Source organism: Setaria viridis, chromosome 5 (assembly GCF_005286985.2).
Source record: "Setaria viridis chromosome 5, Setaria_viridis_v4.0, whole genome shotgun sequence".
NCBI lineage: Eukaryota > Viridiplantae > Streptophyta > Magnoliopsida > Poales > Poaceae > Setaria > Setaria viridis.
Genome location: NC_048267.2, coordinates 35561492 through 35576343, shown reverse-complemented (window position 1 = coordinate 35576343; position 14852 = coordinate 35561492). Strand labels below are relative to the sequence as shown.

At 42.8% G+C, this 14852-nt stretch overlaps 3 protein-coding genes across 3 annotated transcripts; 1 reads left to right on the top strand and 2 right to left on the bottom strand.

Annotated features, from left to right (window-relative positions):
* The first annotated feature begins 1894 nt into the window (after window positions 1-1894).
* LOC117856979 (uncharacterized) lies at window positions 1895-8982 on the top strand. Its single transcript, XM_034739438.2, has 14 exons — window positions 1895-2281; window positions 3020-3095; window positions 3992-4077; window positions 4189-4472; window positions 5401-5443; window positions 5790-5863; window positions 5975-6004; window positions 6089-6184; window positions 6597-6684; window positions 7224-7318; window positions 7444-7566; window positions 7738-7849; window positions 7976-8083; window positions 8162-8982. Exons 1-14 carry the CDS (start codon window positions 1946-1948, stop codon window positions 8342-8344), a joined length of 1734 nt encoding a protein of 577 aa, XP_034595329.1. The 5' UTR covers window positions 1895-1945; the 3' UTR covers window positions 8345-8982.
* Window positions 8983-9194: 212 nt separating this feature from the next.
* On the bottom strand, window positions 9195-11102 carry LOC117856980 (uncharacterized). Its single transcript, XM_034739441.2, has 3 exons — window positions 10847-11102; window positions 10639-10763; window positions 9195-9421 (listed from the first exon to the last, which is right to left on the bottom strand). The coding sequence occupies exons 1-3, from the start codon at window positions 11011-11013 to the stop codon at window positions 9402-9404; spliced, it is 312 nt and encodes a 103-aa protein (XP_034595332.1). The 5' UTR covers window positions 11014-11102; the 3' UTR covers window positions 9195-9401.
* Window positions 11103-11570: 468 nt separating this feature from the next.
* Window positions 11571-14831, bottom strand: LOC117856978 (pentatricopeptide repeat-containing protein At4g32450, mitochondrial). The gene is made up of 2 exons (XM_034739437.2): window positions 14528-14831; window positions 11571-14089 (listed from the first exon to the last, which is right to left on the bottom strand). Exons 1-2 carry the CDS (start codon window positions 14644-14646, stop codon window positions 11878-11880), a joined length of 2331 nt encoding a protein of 776 aa, XP_034595328.1. The 5' UTR covers window positions 14647-14831; the 3' UTR covers window positions 11571-11877.
* Between the last annotated feature and the right edge of the window lie 21 nt (window positions 14832-14852).

Sequence of the window (14852 nt, the reverse complement as noted above, 5' to 3'; positions counted from 1 at the left end):
AGTCGCAATCATATTCTTTCACTGCCGCATAAATCCAACACAAGCTTCAAAGTTCAAACATTCAGTCATTGAGATAAACAAAGCCGGACCCACAAACACAATTGCAAAGTGCTCTTTCTAGAGCCTTACGAACAATTGAACAAATGAACAATTAAGACAGCTAGCAGGCAAGACCGCAAGAGGCAAAGAGGCAAGGCGGCAGCTGGCCCTTATGATGCTTACTCGCGCCTGCTCGCTCGGACGTTCGAGATCGGACTGTATGGACGCACGGCGTCGCATCCACGCCGGCACCCCGGCACGATGGACGACGCCTTCGTCAATTGTCACGCCGCCGCCGCCGCATCTTGCGTTGCGTCGGTTCACGTCGAGTGCCGCCGATTCGTGTCGTGAGTATCAATCAATTAGCCAACAACGGTTCGATCGTCTTGATCAATAGCCAGGCCAATGTGGCTTCCTCCTCCTCCTGTTTTCACGCGCCAGGCATTCAGATAGTCAGATTGGCATCGAACACAGGAGCCGTCATGGCGGCCGGCGTCTAAAGTGAAGACCAGACACTGCTGCTAGCCGTGGGCTCCCTCCGCATCGTCAGGCGGGTGGCGCTGACTACCACACCTCCGGCGCCAAGCTCCAGCCGCGGCCACCCCCAAACGCCGAGCTCAAGCTGATCTTGTGCTTTTGGACGAGGAGCTGGCGTTTAGTCTCGCGGATCTTTCGGAGCTCGCAAGCCTCGATCTAGCAGGTTCGAATTCGAGGCGGAGTGGCCGAGAGGAGGGGTGGACGGATTGGAATCCAGGTTGAGGACGATCCCGTGCGGACGGTTTGCTCGTGAAGTAAACGGAGTAAATTCTGGACCCCGCATGTAAATGACGATTACAGTAACAAATTAAGCATTAGGACCACCTGTTAATAAGATTAAGTTGGAAAAAAAAAGAAGCGTTGCTTACTTTAATTATTATCAGGTAAGATAAGATTATGTTAGTCCATATTTATGCAAATAATTATTTAATTTTTATGGCCGGTTTGTTCAAAAATATTTGGTTCACGTTCCATGTCTCATCCCAAAGAGATATACCCTGATCGTATTGGAAATTTAAAGAGTATTGATCCACATTCCACAAATCCGTTCCTCGATCCCATCGTACTGAATACTTTGTGAGACTGCTATAAGGCAGATCGGGAGATGTGGGCAATGTGGGGTAAGGAAAGAAAAGAAAAGGATGCGGGAAGACACGTGTGATTGATGGTAGTGGGTACACGTGGGGTAGGTAGAGTCGCGATGATAAAAAGAACTGGAATGGTGGCTGAAATCCATCAGTGAGACGATAGAATTCATTTTTCTCCTTCCTTTATCGTTCTATTTTACTTGATTGACGTGATAGGTAGGTCTTTTTTAGGGGTAATGAGAGGGGTAATACGTGATAGGTAGGTCTTTTTTGAGGGGTAACGAGAGGGGTAATGAGGTATAACTCTGGAGGATTGTTTTCTATTTCCTCGTTCAGTACAGATAATAAAGTTACATCTTTATGATGAAGGATCCATAGAAAATGTAAAGTTGCATTAATACAACTACATTTTTAGCGTTATGCGACACCTAGAGATTTTTGTCCTTACCTGCAGATTCCAGGCGTGAATAGGGGAGAAATACTCAATTTTTTTTTCTGATCGAGTATATGCCAAAATTAACTGGAGATAACACATTTCCCTCTCGAGCAGTATAATTTAGGATTGCAATTACACCAGCACTGTTCGAATTGCCAGGAAGAATTGAATTCCTAACCTTCCGGTCTTTTCACATCCCCCCACTTCACGCCTCGTCTCCTCCCGTCCTCCGCCTCCGCCTCCGCCCCCACCCCAAACCCACGCTTCTATTCCAAAAACCCTCCCCCGTCCCGTTCGATCGCCGGAACGGGAGCCTCCCCAGCCCACCCGCCCGGCGGCGGCGGCAATGGCCGCGCTGAAAGGTGAGATCATCATAGATTGGCAGCAAGCAATGCCCCCCGACTCCCCGACGGCGGAATTGGAGGTCGTTGGCTCCTCTTACCCGCCCGTCACGGCACATCCCCCGGCGGCGGCGCGCCCCGACACCGACGACAGCTCCGAAGGCGGTGATTATGGGGACGCGGCGGAGTTCGCAGGCTACACCGATAAGAAACTGCAGGATACGATCAACCGCTGGCGCGGCAAGACGCATGCTTTACCGGACGCCGGCAAGAAGATGCGGAGGCTCGTCAGCCGGATGAAGAAGGAACTTGAACGCCGGGGAGTCGATAGGCAGAGGAAGGTGAGTGAAATGTGGGCTTTGCGCACGCGCAATCGTTTCGGGTTTGCGTCAGTGTACGTTTTCCCCCCCTTTCTGTTTTCGGCTTGGTTGATATCAGTCTTACAGACAGTTGGGTTGGTGATCTGGCGACATGAATCATGTGTTAGTATGCCTCATGAATTTCACAATTGTTGGGGTTTAGTGTGAGGTTTTAGGTAAAAGTTGTTTTTTAGTTGCTTTTAGCGAAAGAAATTACATATGCATAGTGGATGATGAAAGCGAGAATCATCCTAGTAGGAACTATGTTTTTTTTACATACATTTAGAAGAAATAGCCATCCAAACTGGAGATGACATTCTACTCCTCACCAACTGTGCTAGGTTAAGTTCCTCGCAGTGGACAGAAATGACATGTTTATTTGTATCTGATCGACGGAAGTATAATACTTTTTTTGCTTACGTCACTAAGAGGGATCTAAGCGATAATATTATCAGTTATTAGCAATTAGAGATCGAGTGGATATGTAAGCGGTTTTCTTCCCATGATGACGTTTGCTTGGACTTGAAAGGAGGGTTTTTGTCTTTATGATCAGGATAGCTAATAAGACCAAAAAAATGAAATACTCAAAGATTACATGTTGCTTTTTTCCTGGCATGCACCAAGTACATTCCTATTTCTAGCACATTTCATTTCCACCCATGCGACAGCCTTACATTCGCACAAAAAAACCAACCTTACGTTTCCTTTACATTATTTTAGTATGATGACACAGTTCGGAGACAGACAGCGCAAGCTAAGTCTACTCGTGGCAGTGGGGGAGATGTCTTTACCTTCAGTAAGATTTATGCATTTATTTTTTTGGTTATGGTCTGTTTCCATTTTAGGTCTCACTGTTTATGTTTCTTAGGGGTATAAGGCCAGATAGACGTATAGTTCTATCATTGGTTTTATGGTTGATGATCCCAAATGCATCCAACATTGTTTATCTCTGCTGCAATCATGGTTAGGTAAAGGGGGGCTTACAAGTCTGCTTTAATCAACTGGGCACTGTACTTCCCACTTTCTAGGTGATTTTGCTTTGATTTTAGTTACCTGTGGCTTGGTAGATTTTGACACCTGAAAGGTAGAAACTGAATGCATTGATTTAGACATATGTTCTTTTTTAGTCACTAATTCCCTATACAACAACCATGCAGAAATGCATCCTAGTCCTGTTCGAATGTGCGCTATTCTAGTGTGACCATTTGGCACCTGCCGACTGACTAACTGAACATTGGGTGGCATACCAGGCTATGAGGAACCTCTCAGATATGACCAAGCCCCAAACTTTTAAGTGACTTCACCCTAGGAAAATAGAAGTGAGTAGATTTGATAGAAATGATCATCTCATTATATCCTACTGGAAAACATTGTAGAGCTCATGGAAGAACTCTACTGGACAACACATGGGATTTGTGTCTTCCTACTTCATTTCAGGGGATGGAATAAGTGTTTTGGTCTGTGTAAAAGGTCAACGTTCTACCTGCTGCCTACTGGATAACTGTGAATTCATAAACTTCTATATCTCGGTGCTGCATATTACTTTGAATCTTTGGTTTGTGTAGTTTATGGTGTTATTAAATGAACACCTTCCTAATTTTGGCTATTCTGATATCCTCCATTTTGTTGCCTCCTGTCTGAAGGAAGTTTCTGTTTGTGCAATCAATCACACTGTTGGCCTTTCTTTTGCAGACCTTGATGATGAGAACTTGGACAGTACGGCTGGCGCATACTGTAAGAACTCAAGCTGTACCTCATCTACAAATACCTACACCCAGGTGCGCCTTTGTAACTCTGCTAATCTTTAATGATATGTTTTTCAGATATTCTTCTTTCTTAAGATTTACCTTTCTACAGATGTTGGTATTATCTTTCCTGATTGTATGTAGGATAAGGCTGCAGCATATAACAAAAGAAGTTCTTTAAGCCCTGTCAAGTGTGCTTACCTAAAGAAAGATGGTAAAATAGCAAAAGATTCAGCAAGTCATCAATTTAAGACTTGTGCACGTCGTTCAAAGAGTACGGATCGTGAATGTTTAAATACAGATATTGACAGAAGAAAGAAACCAACTTTAAGGAGCTGCACCAGAAATTCACAGAAAAGTAACACTGTTGATTCAAAGGGCACGTGCAGCAAATTTCTTGAAGGTGCCACTTTTGGTAGTAAAAGGAAGTATGCACATCTTTTTCTTGATCTACTTGATTTTGTAAATCACTTTATCTAGTTTTATATAAAGAGCTATGTTTTTCTGTATCAATCGGTTCGTGCTTGCCAACTGTAGGTGTTCACTTTATACTTGATGTATATATAACATTTGCTCCAATGTTTGTCCTTCTACAATCTCTCCTTTAATAAGTTCTTTCCTCTTTTTAATTATGATTGTTCATGTTCCCACTGGTTTATATCATTACAACTTTGCCCTCCCTTCTCTTGTAGTTCTGTTGGCTACACAAGTCCTTTTCCCCCCCATCTAGTAGTAAAATCACTGAAATTGAATCACCATGTCCTGAACTTAGTATCTTCTCTCGTATTCAACAACCGTATCAGATTCTCAATAGAAACAAAGTTTGGTGGGAATTCCATGGTATATTTCCATGTCTATCTTTTCCACTTTGATTTTAGAGACAAGGAGACCTTTTGTTTGGTTTTCTCACGGCTCTTATTGTGATCAGAGATTTTAATGTTACCATTAATCTCATATTCTCATTGCATCTGCACGTGTTAAGTACATTTATCTAAAGTGCTATATCTGTTGTGTAGTCCATAACTTATGACCAACAAGTCAGGCAATAACCTGTGTATACTGTTGTAGTCTCTTTTGGCCAGTTCTTTGGATGGAGTTTATAACCCTATGGCAATTAGATTGCCATATCTTTCAAGTTCATTACTATTAGTAATATCTCTATTATTTACACCCTCTTTTCTTATGGCTCTTGTTGGGTTTTATCTCCAACCTACCCATGTTGCCCGGGACTGAAACGTGTTGTTTTTGTGGTTGCCATTGTTATATGAATAATGAAGTGACATCTTGATAGATTGTGGAAGTAGTACCTTTTGTAAAATCAATGTGTTCCTCTGACAGAAAGATTCTGATTTGCAGTTGGAACCTTGCAAAAAATAAGGCCTCGGCTTCATTTATAAAGGTAAATGTGCTGGTTATACATATTCCACTCACCTTCTTAATATTTACTCCTGGTGAATCAGTTGTATAAACAATATTTCCTACATGCCTCAGAGTTAGAATTTATGGTCTAATCCTATCAGCCTAAATGCATTTTTTTTGTTATTTATCCACCTATAGCAATGTTTTTTCAACAACAAATGCAATGATATAAAATCCCAGAGTTTTTTATAATGAGTAAAGAAAATAAAACAGAAAGAAAAGCACAACTCATGTCCTCTTGTCTACTGTTTAATAATTGGTGCTTCTTTGATTTTATCACAAATTTTGTTATTGCTACATGCAACTTCAGTTGATGTCCATTTCAGGATGTGGTTCTCTTGGATGATGATGATGATGCAGAGCCTGCTAGATCAAATGATGCTGAGATATCTAATAAATGGTAACCCAACAGTGATAATATCTCTACATGTTACATTTTGTTGCTATCAATTATAATGTAAGATGGTGAGCAATTATAGATTGTTCCATTAATGAAACTGCACTTGTGTAGGGATGAGTCAAAGATCTACTATCCTTCAAGGTTGGAAAAGTCCTTTTTTATTGAGGTATATGTATATAGGGAGATTACCTCCATCCAGTCTGATATCCTTATATTTGTCAACAGAACTGATCCAGAAGCTGTTGAGCTGACCTACTCTGACATGAAGTGTCTTGAACCTGAAGAATATTTAAAATCACCTGTTATAAATTTTTTCCTTCAGTAAGTAACCTTTTTTATTTTTTAAACTCTCTCTTTTATCTTCCACTTTACTTCAGCATGCATGACTGAACTGCACTCATGCCTTTGCTCCTGAGATCCCTTACAGTTTTTGGACTATAAGACTTTTGATGCCATCTAATCCTGGCTAAGTATCATTTTAAAAGCAAAGTATTTTCATGTTGTCACTCAGCTTCCATAGGGAATAATTGGTAACCTCAAACTGCTTGATAAGTTGCTGAATTTCAATGATGTAGACGCTGTGTGGAAGGTGTTCCTGACTTTACAACATATGACACATTTACTAGAGCTGTTCCTCCCATGGTTTATAAACTTCCAGTAATTTGTGCCATGTTTGTTTTCAATAAATGATATTTATCCACTCCATCCTCCATCCTGATTATGGCCATGCCAGGTACCTCAAGAAATCAAGACCTCGCCGAGACTTGTACATGTTTAACACATACTTCTATAGCAAACTTGAAGAAGCACTATCCACTATGGTATGGTCATTGTTTTTCCATGTTATATTGATTATTTCCAAATGCAGAAATACCACATCCATGCCCTTCCACAACTTGATATCATCACTTTCTTGGGATGTTGCACCGTAGCCTAGCGTAATGTTTTCAATGCACCATGTCATCCAATCCAGGTTGTACTATACTATAATTTTGTCCTTGTAGACACATGTAAAGTAAAATGTCTGATTAGAAGAATTCTTAGTTCACAGAATCGAGATAATTTTTCTTAGTCATAAACAATGTTCCTAGCACACATTTCGTCCAAGCTGTATATAGATAGTTAGATATAGGATACCTCAATGGTCCATAGTAATTTGGACAGATGAATTCTCAAAATGCAAATGTCGGTTAATTTTAAATTCCTTTAATCTGGGAAGCAGGAAATCTACAGTTTGCCAAAAAAGTCTTTCCATGCATTTTTCTTTGGAAACAGAGCCTATTTCATTTTTGCTCTTACATTTATTTCATTTATTGTTTGTTGCCTTCTGCAATCTTGTTGACTTACACCTCTGTTCTAGGGTGACTGTGACTCACAATTCAGCAAGTTACGGAGGTGGTGGAAAGGTGTAGATATTTTTAAGAAAGCATACATAATTTTGCCAATTAATGAAATGTGAGTTGCTTCTCTGGATAATACTTCAATATGAAAGGGCAATCTTTTCATCGCTTCTCGGCAAGAGGGATTACCTTTGTAAATAGTTGATGGAGTCTGGTTGACATTATGATCATGCAAATTAGGATGCATTGGAGCTTGATCATTGTTTGCATGCCTACAAAAGGAGTGGATTCAGGGCCAATAATGCTTCACTTGGACTCTCTTGCTCTTCATAGGAGTCAAAAGCTTTTTGAGACAGTTGCGAGGTATGTAATCAGCACAGCTACAATCCTAAGAGTTTGTTTTTGAGCCCAGTTTTTTTAGACTTCAAGATTGGAGCCAGTAGTCCGTGCTAGAAAAGCTTATAATTCCAGTTTTCTAACTGCTAACCTACTGTCAGTCTTGTGGCAACTTTCATGAGTTTCAATATTATACAGCTATCTCGAAGCAGAATGGCAGCATCTACAGAAGGATTCTTCTTATGATATTCCATTTTCAGGGACGGTATGGAAGCGTCTCCCTGAAAATATGAATGGGGAAAAGGTTGAGGTAAGAAGCCTAGAATTCTAGTGATAGTTCTCCAAATATTTATTATGACTTTGCAGCAACTCCTTTTCCCTTTAGTTTTATTTGATGTTCCTTTTTCTAATGCGTCTTTCTATTTTCACATGCCAGGTGCCACGTCAGCGTAATGAGTATGACTGTGGCCTATTTATGCTTTATTACATTGATAAGTTTATTCAAGAGGCGCCAGAGAGGTTGACAAAAGAGAGCCTTGGCATGGTACAAATTGGATTGCTCCATTATTTTTGTTGACTTGCAGTGTTGAGTCCTGATACTAACGTGCTATCTGGTTCTTAGTTTGGACGCAAATGGTTCAACCATGAAGAAGCTTCACAGCTCCGGGAGGGAATACGGACATGCCTGCTCGATATATTTCAGAGCGCGCAAGAGGATGGACCATCAGAGGTAGAGTGGCATCCAGGCGATCATTCTGAAGGCGAAGACAAGGATGTGGACACAGTCATGGCTATAACACTCTGAATCAAGTGACAATTTTTTTTTGAAGAACTAATCAAGTGACAAATGAATGGCACGGCGCCTCCTGTTTCCAGCCACGCGGTGGACTTTGACCTTGGAATTTTGAGCAAACACCAGCTCTGAACAGTTCGGAGGGCAGCGTGTTGGCTGTGAATCTGTGATGCTATGGTGCCTCTGAAGGCGTGAGTGTGCTGTTCTATAATTATGCGTTGGGAAAGAGGGCACCAAGTTGGTTTCACTGCGTTGGGAAAGAGGGCACCAAGTTGGTTTCACTCTGATTAACCCTCGTTCATTCAAAGTGAACTTGGGCGGTGGAAATGTACAGTGTAAAAATTATGCTTAGGCATGCGAATGAAATGGTTCGTCCCGACATAAAACTTGCATGCTTACAAGTTAAACATCTGGTAATCTGATCAAGAATTTCAGTTTGCTTGCATTAGTTTGAATTGTGACCAAGATCAATGAGTTCGGGTATTATCCCTTCCCAGAGTTTGTAATTTCTCTTGCGTTTCGTGATCTCACTGGACCAGGGGTGAAGTAATAAAAAAATCAGCTGGCTGCAGCTGAAATAGCGGGTTATCTTGTAAAGAATGCACATATCAGATCATTATAACTTAAATTGCAATGCTGTGCTTGAACTCCATTTTGGGCACGAACAGGTAAATATCATTCTCACATTAAAGCAATAAACAAAGCTTAGAGATTCAAGCGAGAGAACTCCAGAGAACAAAGCTTCGATATGGAGTACTAAACTAGAACTTGTATAGTCATGCTGCGAGACATAATGCACTTCTGATTGATGTTAGGATGTCATACTATAATCCCATTCCACACTCAAAACAAGGAAAATAGATAACATGTAACATGGATAATTCGATTGATATCATGGAAAATGAGATAACTAGCACATGAGACCATAAGTTTTAGGTTGCGAATTTTAGTACAGATTCCATCAGCAAAAGTCCAAGGGTGTATTCCGCAAGGCATGTAACAAGTCTTATTGGAATCTTCTAGTAGAAAGGCTAAAAAACAGTCTCTTGTGACCGAAGCACCATTCCTGTTATAGAGGCGTAGCAAATCCTGTGGAAGCAAAACAAAAAAGAAGGGGTTAGAACAACAAAGCAGACAAATGGGATGAATGGGAACGTTGCCAGAAATACATAGAAAACGGTGCCCAATCAGATGTTGCATTATGGAAATACAATGGTCTAATGTAGAGCTTAAACTGCTGCTCTAAGATATTAAAGGGTACTGCTGCCTGAAGATATCAATCATATGCACATACATAAAAAATCATAAATTACCGAGGCACTCAATATAACTTGCATCTTTAAAACATTGGCTTATTTAGAGTAGAATGAAATCACCTGGGAAGAAAAATGATTTCATTTGTTTGATCCAGACAACAAACTGTGTACAAACTATAAACTGCCTGTAAAAATAATTTGGTATTAAGTCTTGTAGACACCTTAAATGCCCTTTTAATACAATTTATAGATCTATAATTGTTTTCCAGATCCCAGCAATAATCTTAAACAAAATAGCCAAGGCACCGTACTATATCAAGTGAAAATGATCAGGTGGGTAAATGTGCCAATGCATGGATAACAGTTGTATGAAAGGATAAAGATTGAAAAATATCAAGAAAATATTTATTTTTGAAAAAAACTATTTTAATAAAGAACATAGCTATGTTCAGTACTTAGTCAAATGATGTTCCCTGGATGCTAAAGTAGTAGACACCACAAACATTAACTTGTGGTCAGTCAGGCAAGTGCATCCTAATCCTTGTGGCAATAGTTTTTTGTTAGGAACTGCCATACAGAGAACTAAGAAAAGAATGTGAATTACAAAGTTTTTTGATCCCATCCACCAAAGATGCCACTACTGAAGCAGCAGCGAATCAAGCATTTTGATCCAATTTTAGACACTGGCACACGCAAAGCACTAACCAGTAGCCAGTAGCCAGTAGTCTAGCTTAACACAAAACTTCATTCCTGCTAATTCAGGCATACTTACATAGGTGCATTTATATCTGAAGTTCCCTCAGTTTCTAGCCTATTCCCAGTAACCATCTCATTAAGGCCTAAAGGAGTGTGACACAGGTAAGCTGTATACATACTCACATAGCAGAACAAGCATCAAACCCAAGCACCAAAAACGGAAGAGCCATATCAGATATTCAGATTCTGATCTAGTTCAGTATAGTTCATCCATTCAAATTCTCTACCCTAAGTCCCAATGGCATCCATCATTCACGGCACGGAAATGGATCGACTGGAGCGGGATAAATTTACCTTCGGAGAGCCAGCCCCAAGAGCCAGGTTTAAGCCCGAGCATGGAGGTGAGCAGCGCCGACGCCGTGGCGCTGTGCATCGGCATCAGCGAGCCCTGCACGCCGCCGAGCGCCGCCACCGGCACCCTGCACGAGACGAGCACACCGAATCTGAGTCAAGGAGCAGAAGAAAATGGGCCACGGGGGATTCAGAAGCGCCGCAAGGCTACCTCGAGATCGCGAGGCGCCGGCGAGAGGCGCGCGGAAGAGACGCGGCCGCCAGCCCCGTAGACCGAGACGCCGCCTGGCGGGAGAGCGTCGCGGAGAGGGTCGGCGGGGAACCGGAGCGCAGTGCCGCGAGGGCCCGCCGCGCGCCGCCAGCCGCCGCCGCCGCCATCGATGGTGCGGTCTCCTCTAAAACCCTTCTCGGGATGTTTGCAGATGCGAGAAGACCTGGTCTATAACACAAGCTGTGGACGTCTCGCAGTCTGCAGGTAGCAAACTGACAGTCGTGCCGACGATTAGTTCAAATCTGCTAGTGTCCTGTATACTCGTATTTTGTAGGATTTTATAATTTCCATTTGAAGGTGCACATTCTAGTGCCCTATTTAGAACATGAGATTTCTTAACCTCTGTAAAATTCAAGAAAAATTGACATGAAGATCATTGCGTTCTGAAGTGGCTAGAGTTCCGTCCGGCCAGGAAAAATAACCCATGCGAAAGGGGAAGCATCTTTGTTTCTTAGGTTTCCATATTTTCCATCAAAGCGAGCCAAACAAAAAGAGGAGGCAATTTAAGACAAATACCATAACTTTTGCTTCTCCGTTTCTCTAATAGCCAGCTTCTTTATAAACTAGGCTCCAGGGCCAAAGAAATAACCTAAGCAAGAGCTGAAAGCCAAACTGGCATAAGAATCACGCTTTTGATAGCAAGGCAACGGGTACAGAAAGCAAGTAGAAAGCTCTGCAGTCAGCTGAAATGCTGAATCTTACATACCACCAGGGGACTATAACCATGTACACTGAAATTGTTTATTTTGCTGTGGCAAGTAACAAATCAGGGAGTGGAGCAATTAAAGAAGGTTTCAGGCTTGTAAACACATGAACAGCAAAATAGAATACTAAAAGGGCTTAATGTTACACCGATGACAGTATACATGTCCCTGGTATAAAACTAGTGGCTACCTAAATGTCAGATAGGCAACGGCCCACAGTATTCTTGCACCGATCAAAATTAATAATGTGGACTTCCAGTATCCTGTTTACCAATAGTCTTTGCAAGAGCAGACACCATTTTCAAAGTGGTGGAACCTCTTCGCATCTCTTGCGATGATCAGACGCCCAACAAGTTTTGAGATGATCTTGAAAGCAGTGTGACAATCTCCACATGACCGAAGATTCTTTATAACTCGGATGGGAGAACGAGGAGCGCTTGTTATAAGACCGTAACTGATAGCCAGCCTCTCGCTGTGAGCCAGCAAAGCATCCTCTTTTGTTTCTTGATCAACGTCGTGAAGCACGAATCGGGTGTCAGCAATATATCCAGCTTCCTTCATATGAGCCGACAAGTACCTCAGCTCTTCATAGATCTTAGGAGTGTCAGGGTGGGATCGATCTCCAGCTCTATATTCATGGACCTTGCTCCTAGCTTCAGCAACACTAGCCTTTTTCCTTTCCTTTTCCTTTGCAAGGTCTGAAGCACCGACAGGGAAAAGACCCATTTTGGACTGTTCGTTCAACCTAGAAGAATCCAAACGTTCTATTATTTGAGCGCAACGATCTCCAAGCTCTAAGAAGCCATTAAGTCTGCACATGTTCATCAAATTTTCCCAGACCTCAATGCTTGGTTCCACAGGCATCCGTTCCACAAACTCATGAGCTTCAGCAATGTAGCCCGACTGCCCAAGCATACTAACAATGCTGGCATAATGTTCCATGGTAGGAGTTATACCAAAATCCTTCTGCATTGATTCGAAATGCAACATTCCCTCATCAACAGATCCCAGAATTCCACAGGCCAGGAAAATATGCATGAACATCACAGCATCTGGCTTATCCCCTGTCTGCTTAAACTGATCGAAAAAATCAGTTGCTTCTTCACCATGACCATTATGCACAAAACCTGAGATCATAGTGTTCCAAGAAGCCAAGCTACGATGATCCATAGTACTGAAAAGCTTCTTAGCATCTTCCATTGAACCACACTTAGCATACATCTCCAAAATTTTGTTTTGAACATCTGTGTCCACAACGATTGATGATTCCAACATCTGACTATGTATTACTCTTGCTTCTTCAAGAGCAGTTGCATCAACACATGCTTGCATCAATCTAAAGTACTGATGAGCATGTAGCACAGTTCCATTTCCCTGTAGCATAGCCTGAACCTCCAGCGCTTCTTTTATGTTGCCATCTTCACATAACTTCTCCAGTTCTTCAACAGTACCTTTGCGTATTCTGCTGACTTCGTTAGATACTTCAGAAGGTGACCCATCATTTGAGGGGTTGCCAGGTAGTGGCTGAAAACATATGCCACCTTGATGCGGCACACTATTCGAGTGATTCCCAAATGATGTAGTAGGTTGAACATGTGGATGTTTTTCTTGATGAATTCCATGAGGGCGGCGTTGAGCATCTGTATTTAGGTACATGGAATATCCTTGAGGAGTGTTCCTTGTGTCAGCTTGGCTAGGGACATAAGGGCTCTGATTGGCTTGTGGAGCATTATATCCATAATTGCTACTGCTGCCTTGCTGAAACCCTGCAACATGCTCCTTGTGGGAATGAGTTGGATTTGCATACTGGGAGGTAGGATTTCCAGGTCTATCTGGATAACCACCCCCAGATCTATGATCAACGTATTGCTGTTGCCGAAAGACTTGCTGATCATATCCAACTGAGTTTGGCCCTTGTCCTGAAGGACCATATCCATACTGCCCAGTAGTAGCTCCCTCTCCTTTATAGATCTTCCGGTTACTTTGGGTGTTATATCCAGAGTTATACGCACCATATCCATTAGGATGATGATAAGTTTGCCCTTTACCATACCCAGATTGGGTGTTATTAGCTTCTGCACCATTGTACTGCTGATGGGCATTTGGAAGATGTCCACCATGGCTTTGCTGGTTGTATGCACTACTAGTTCTATAGGATTGTGTTGCATCATATCCAGGTTGCTCATTATTTGCCCTTGCACCAGTATATGGCTGATTAGCGTTTGGAGAGCCATATGATCCACCACTTCTGTAAGGTTGCTCGGAACCACCACCAACATTCGCAGCACTTCTGGAACCAGCTGAAGGGGCATCTCTCTGAAGCTGGTGGCTGAAATGATTTGAAAGGGAGTTCCCATAGCTACCTGCATTGTTTTGTCCCCATTCACGGTGGCAGTCTTCATCAGTCCTTTCAGATGCAAGGCTGCCAGCTCCTCGATGTGGAACCCAAGATGGCACACAACCTCTTTCAGCTGGAAGTCTGCACGATAAAATAAACATGCTTTCAGGTTCAGGATGACGCTAAATTGGAGTTTTTTCTGGAGCGTTATTAGTCAGATCAGGTAAGCAGTGAAATTATAGGCTAATAAAAGTGTGTTTCAGCAAACAGAAAACCAGAATTACTACACCCTAGCACCAAGGTCAGTATCAGGGTATGCCCTTCATATTTTCCATTTCATGTTCTAATCGGGCCACAACGAATCGCAGTTTCCTTCCAAAACTATTGGCTACGGACGAAAATGGATAATCTCTACGGTTAGAAAACCTATTCGGCTCTGCTCCTAGCAACCGAGGAAAAGTTCACATAGAACCACAAATCATGAGAAGATTTCCCAACTCTAGGGAAAAAAGACACATCAGATTGGCAAAACGGTACAGCAACGCGGGTTCAACGAGCCACCAAGGCAGCGTGCAGTACCTGGGCAGCGAATCTACGCGCCGGTAGGGGGGGACGGGCGCGGCCGATGCCGCGATCGCTCCGCGAGGGGAGTAGCGGGCGGCGAGGAGCGCCCTGCGCGCTCCGACCATGGCGGCCATCTCCCTCCCTCCCTCTCCGTCTGGACCTCTCTCGGGAAGCTCCTCCCACTCCCGTGCGTCTTCCTCGCTAAAACCCTGGCGAACGCAAAGGCGGCGGCTGAGCTCCCCCAAGCCGCCAAGCAGAAGCGCTTCCCTGGGAGGGGCTCGGCCGTGCGTTGCGTGGCTGGCTGGGGGGGAATGTGGTGCCGTGATGCGATGCGGGCGGT

What these genes read in the sequence shown, in the direction of transcription:
- LOC117856979 (XM_034739438.2), top strand. Translation starts at nt 1,946, where the DNA reads ATGGCCGCGCTGAAAGGTGAGATCATCATAGATTGGCAGCAAGCAATG. An exon ending in GTTATAAATTTTTTCCTTCA is followed by an intron (nt 6,185 to 6,596) that starts GTAAGTAACCTT and finishes TGGCCATGCCAG; the next exon opens with GTACCTCAAGAAATCAAGAC. An exon ending in CTTTTTGAGACAGTTGCGAG is followed by an intron (nt 7,567 to 7,737) that starts GTATGTAATCAG and finishes AATATTATACAG; the next exon opens with CTATCTCGAAGCAGAATGGC.
- LOC117856980 (XM_034739441.2), bottom strand. Translation starts at nt 11,013, where the DNA reads ATGGCGGCGGCGGCGGCTGGCGGCGCGCGGCGGGCCCTCGCGGCACTG. An exon ending in CGGCGCCTCGCGATCTCGAG is followed by an intron (nt 10,764 to 10,846) that starts GTAGCCTTGCGG and finishes CGTCTCGTGCAG; the next exon opens with GGTGCCGGTGGCGGCGCTCG. An exon ending in TTGGGGCTGGCTCTCCGAAG is followed by an intron (nt 9,422 to 10,638) that starts GTAAATTTATCC and finishes TTGCTTCCACAG; the next exon opens with GATTTGCTACGCCTCTATAA.
- LOC117856978 (XM_034739437.2), bottom strand. Translation starts at nt 14,646, where the DNA reads ATGGCCGCCATGGTCGGAGCGCGCAGGGCGCTCCTCGCCGCCCGCTAC. An exon ending in CGCGTAGATTCGCTGCCCAG is followed by an intron (nt 14,090 to 14,527) that starts GTACTGCACGCT and finishes TTTATCGTGCAG; the next exon opens with ACTTCCAGCTGAAAGAGGTT.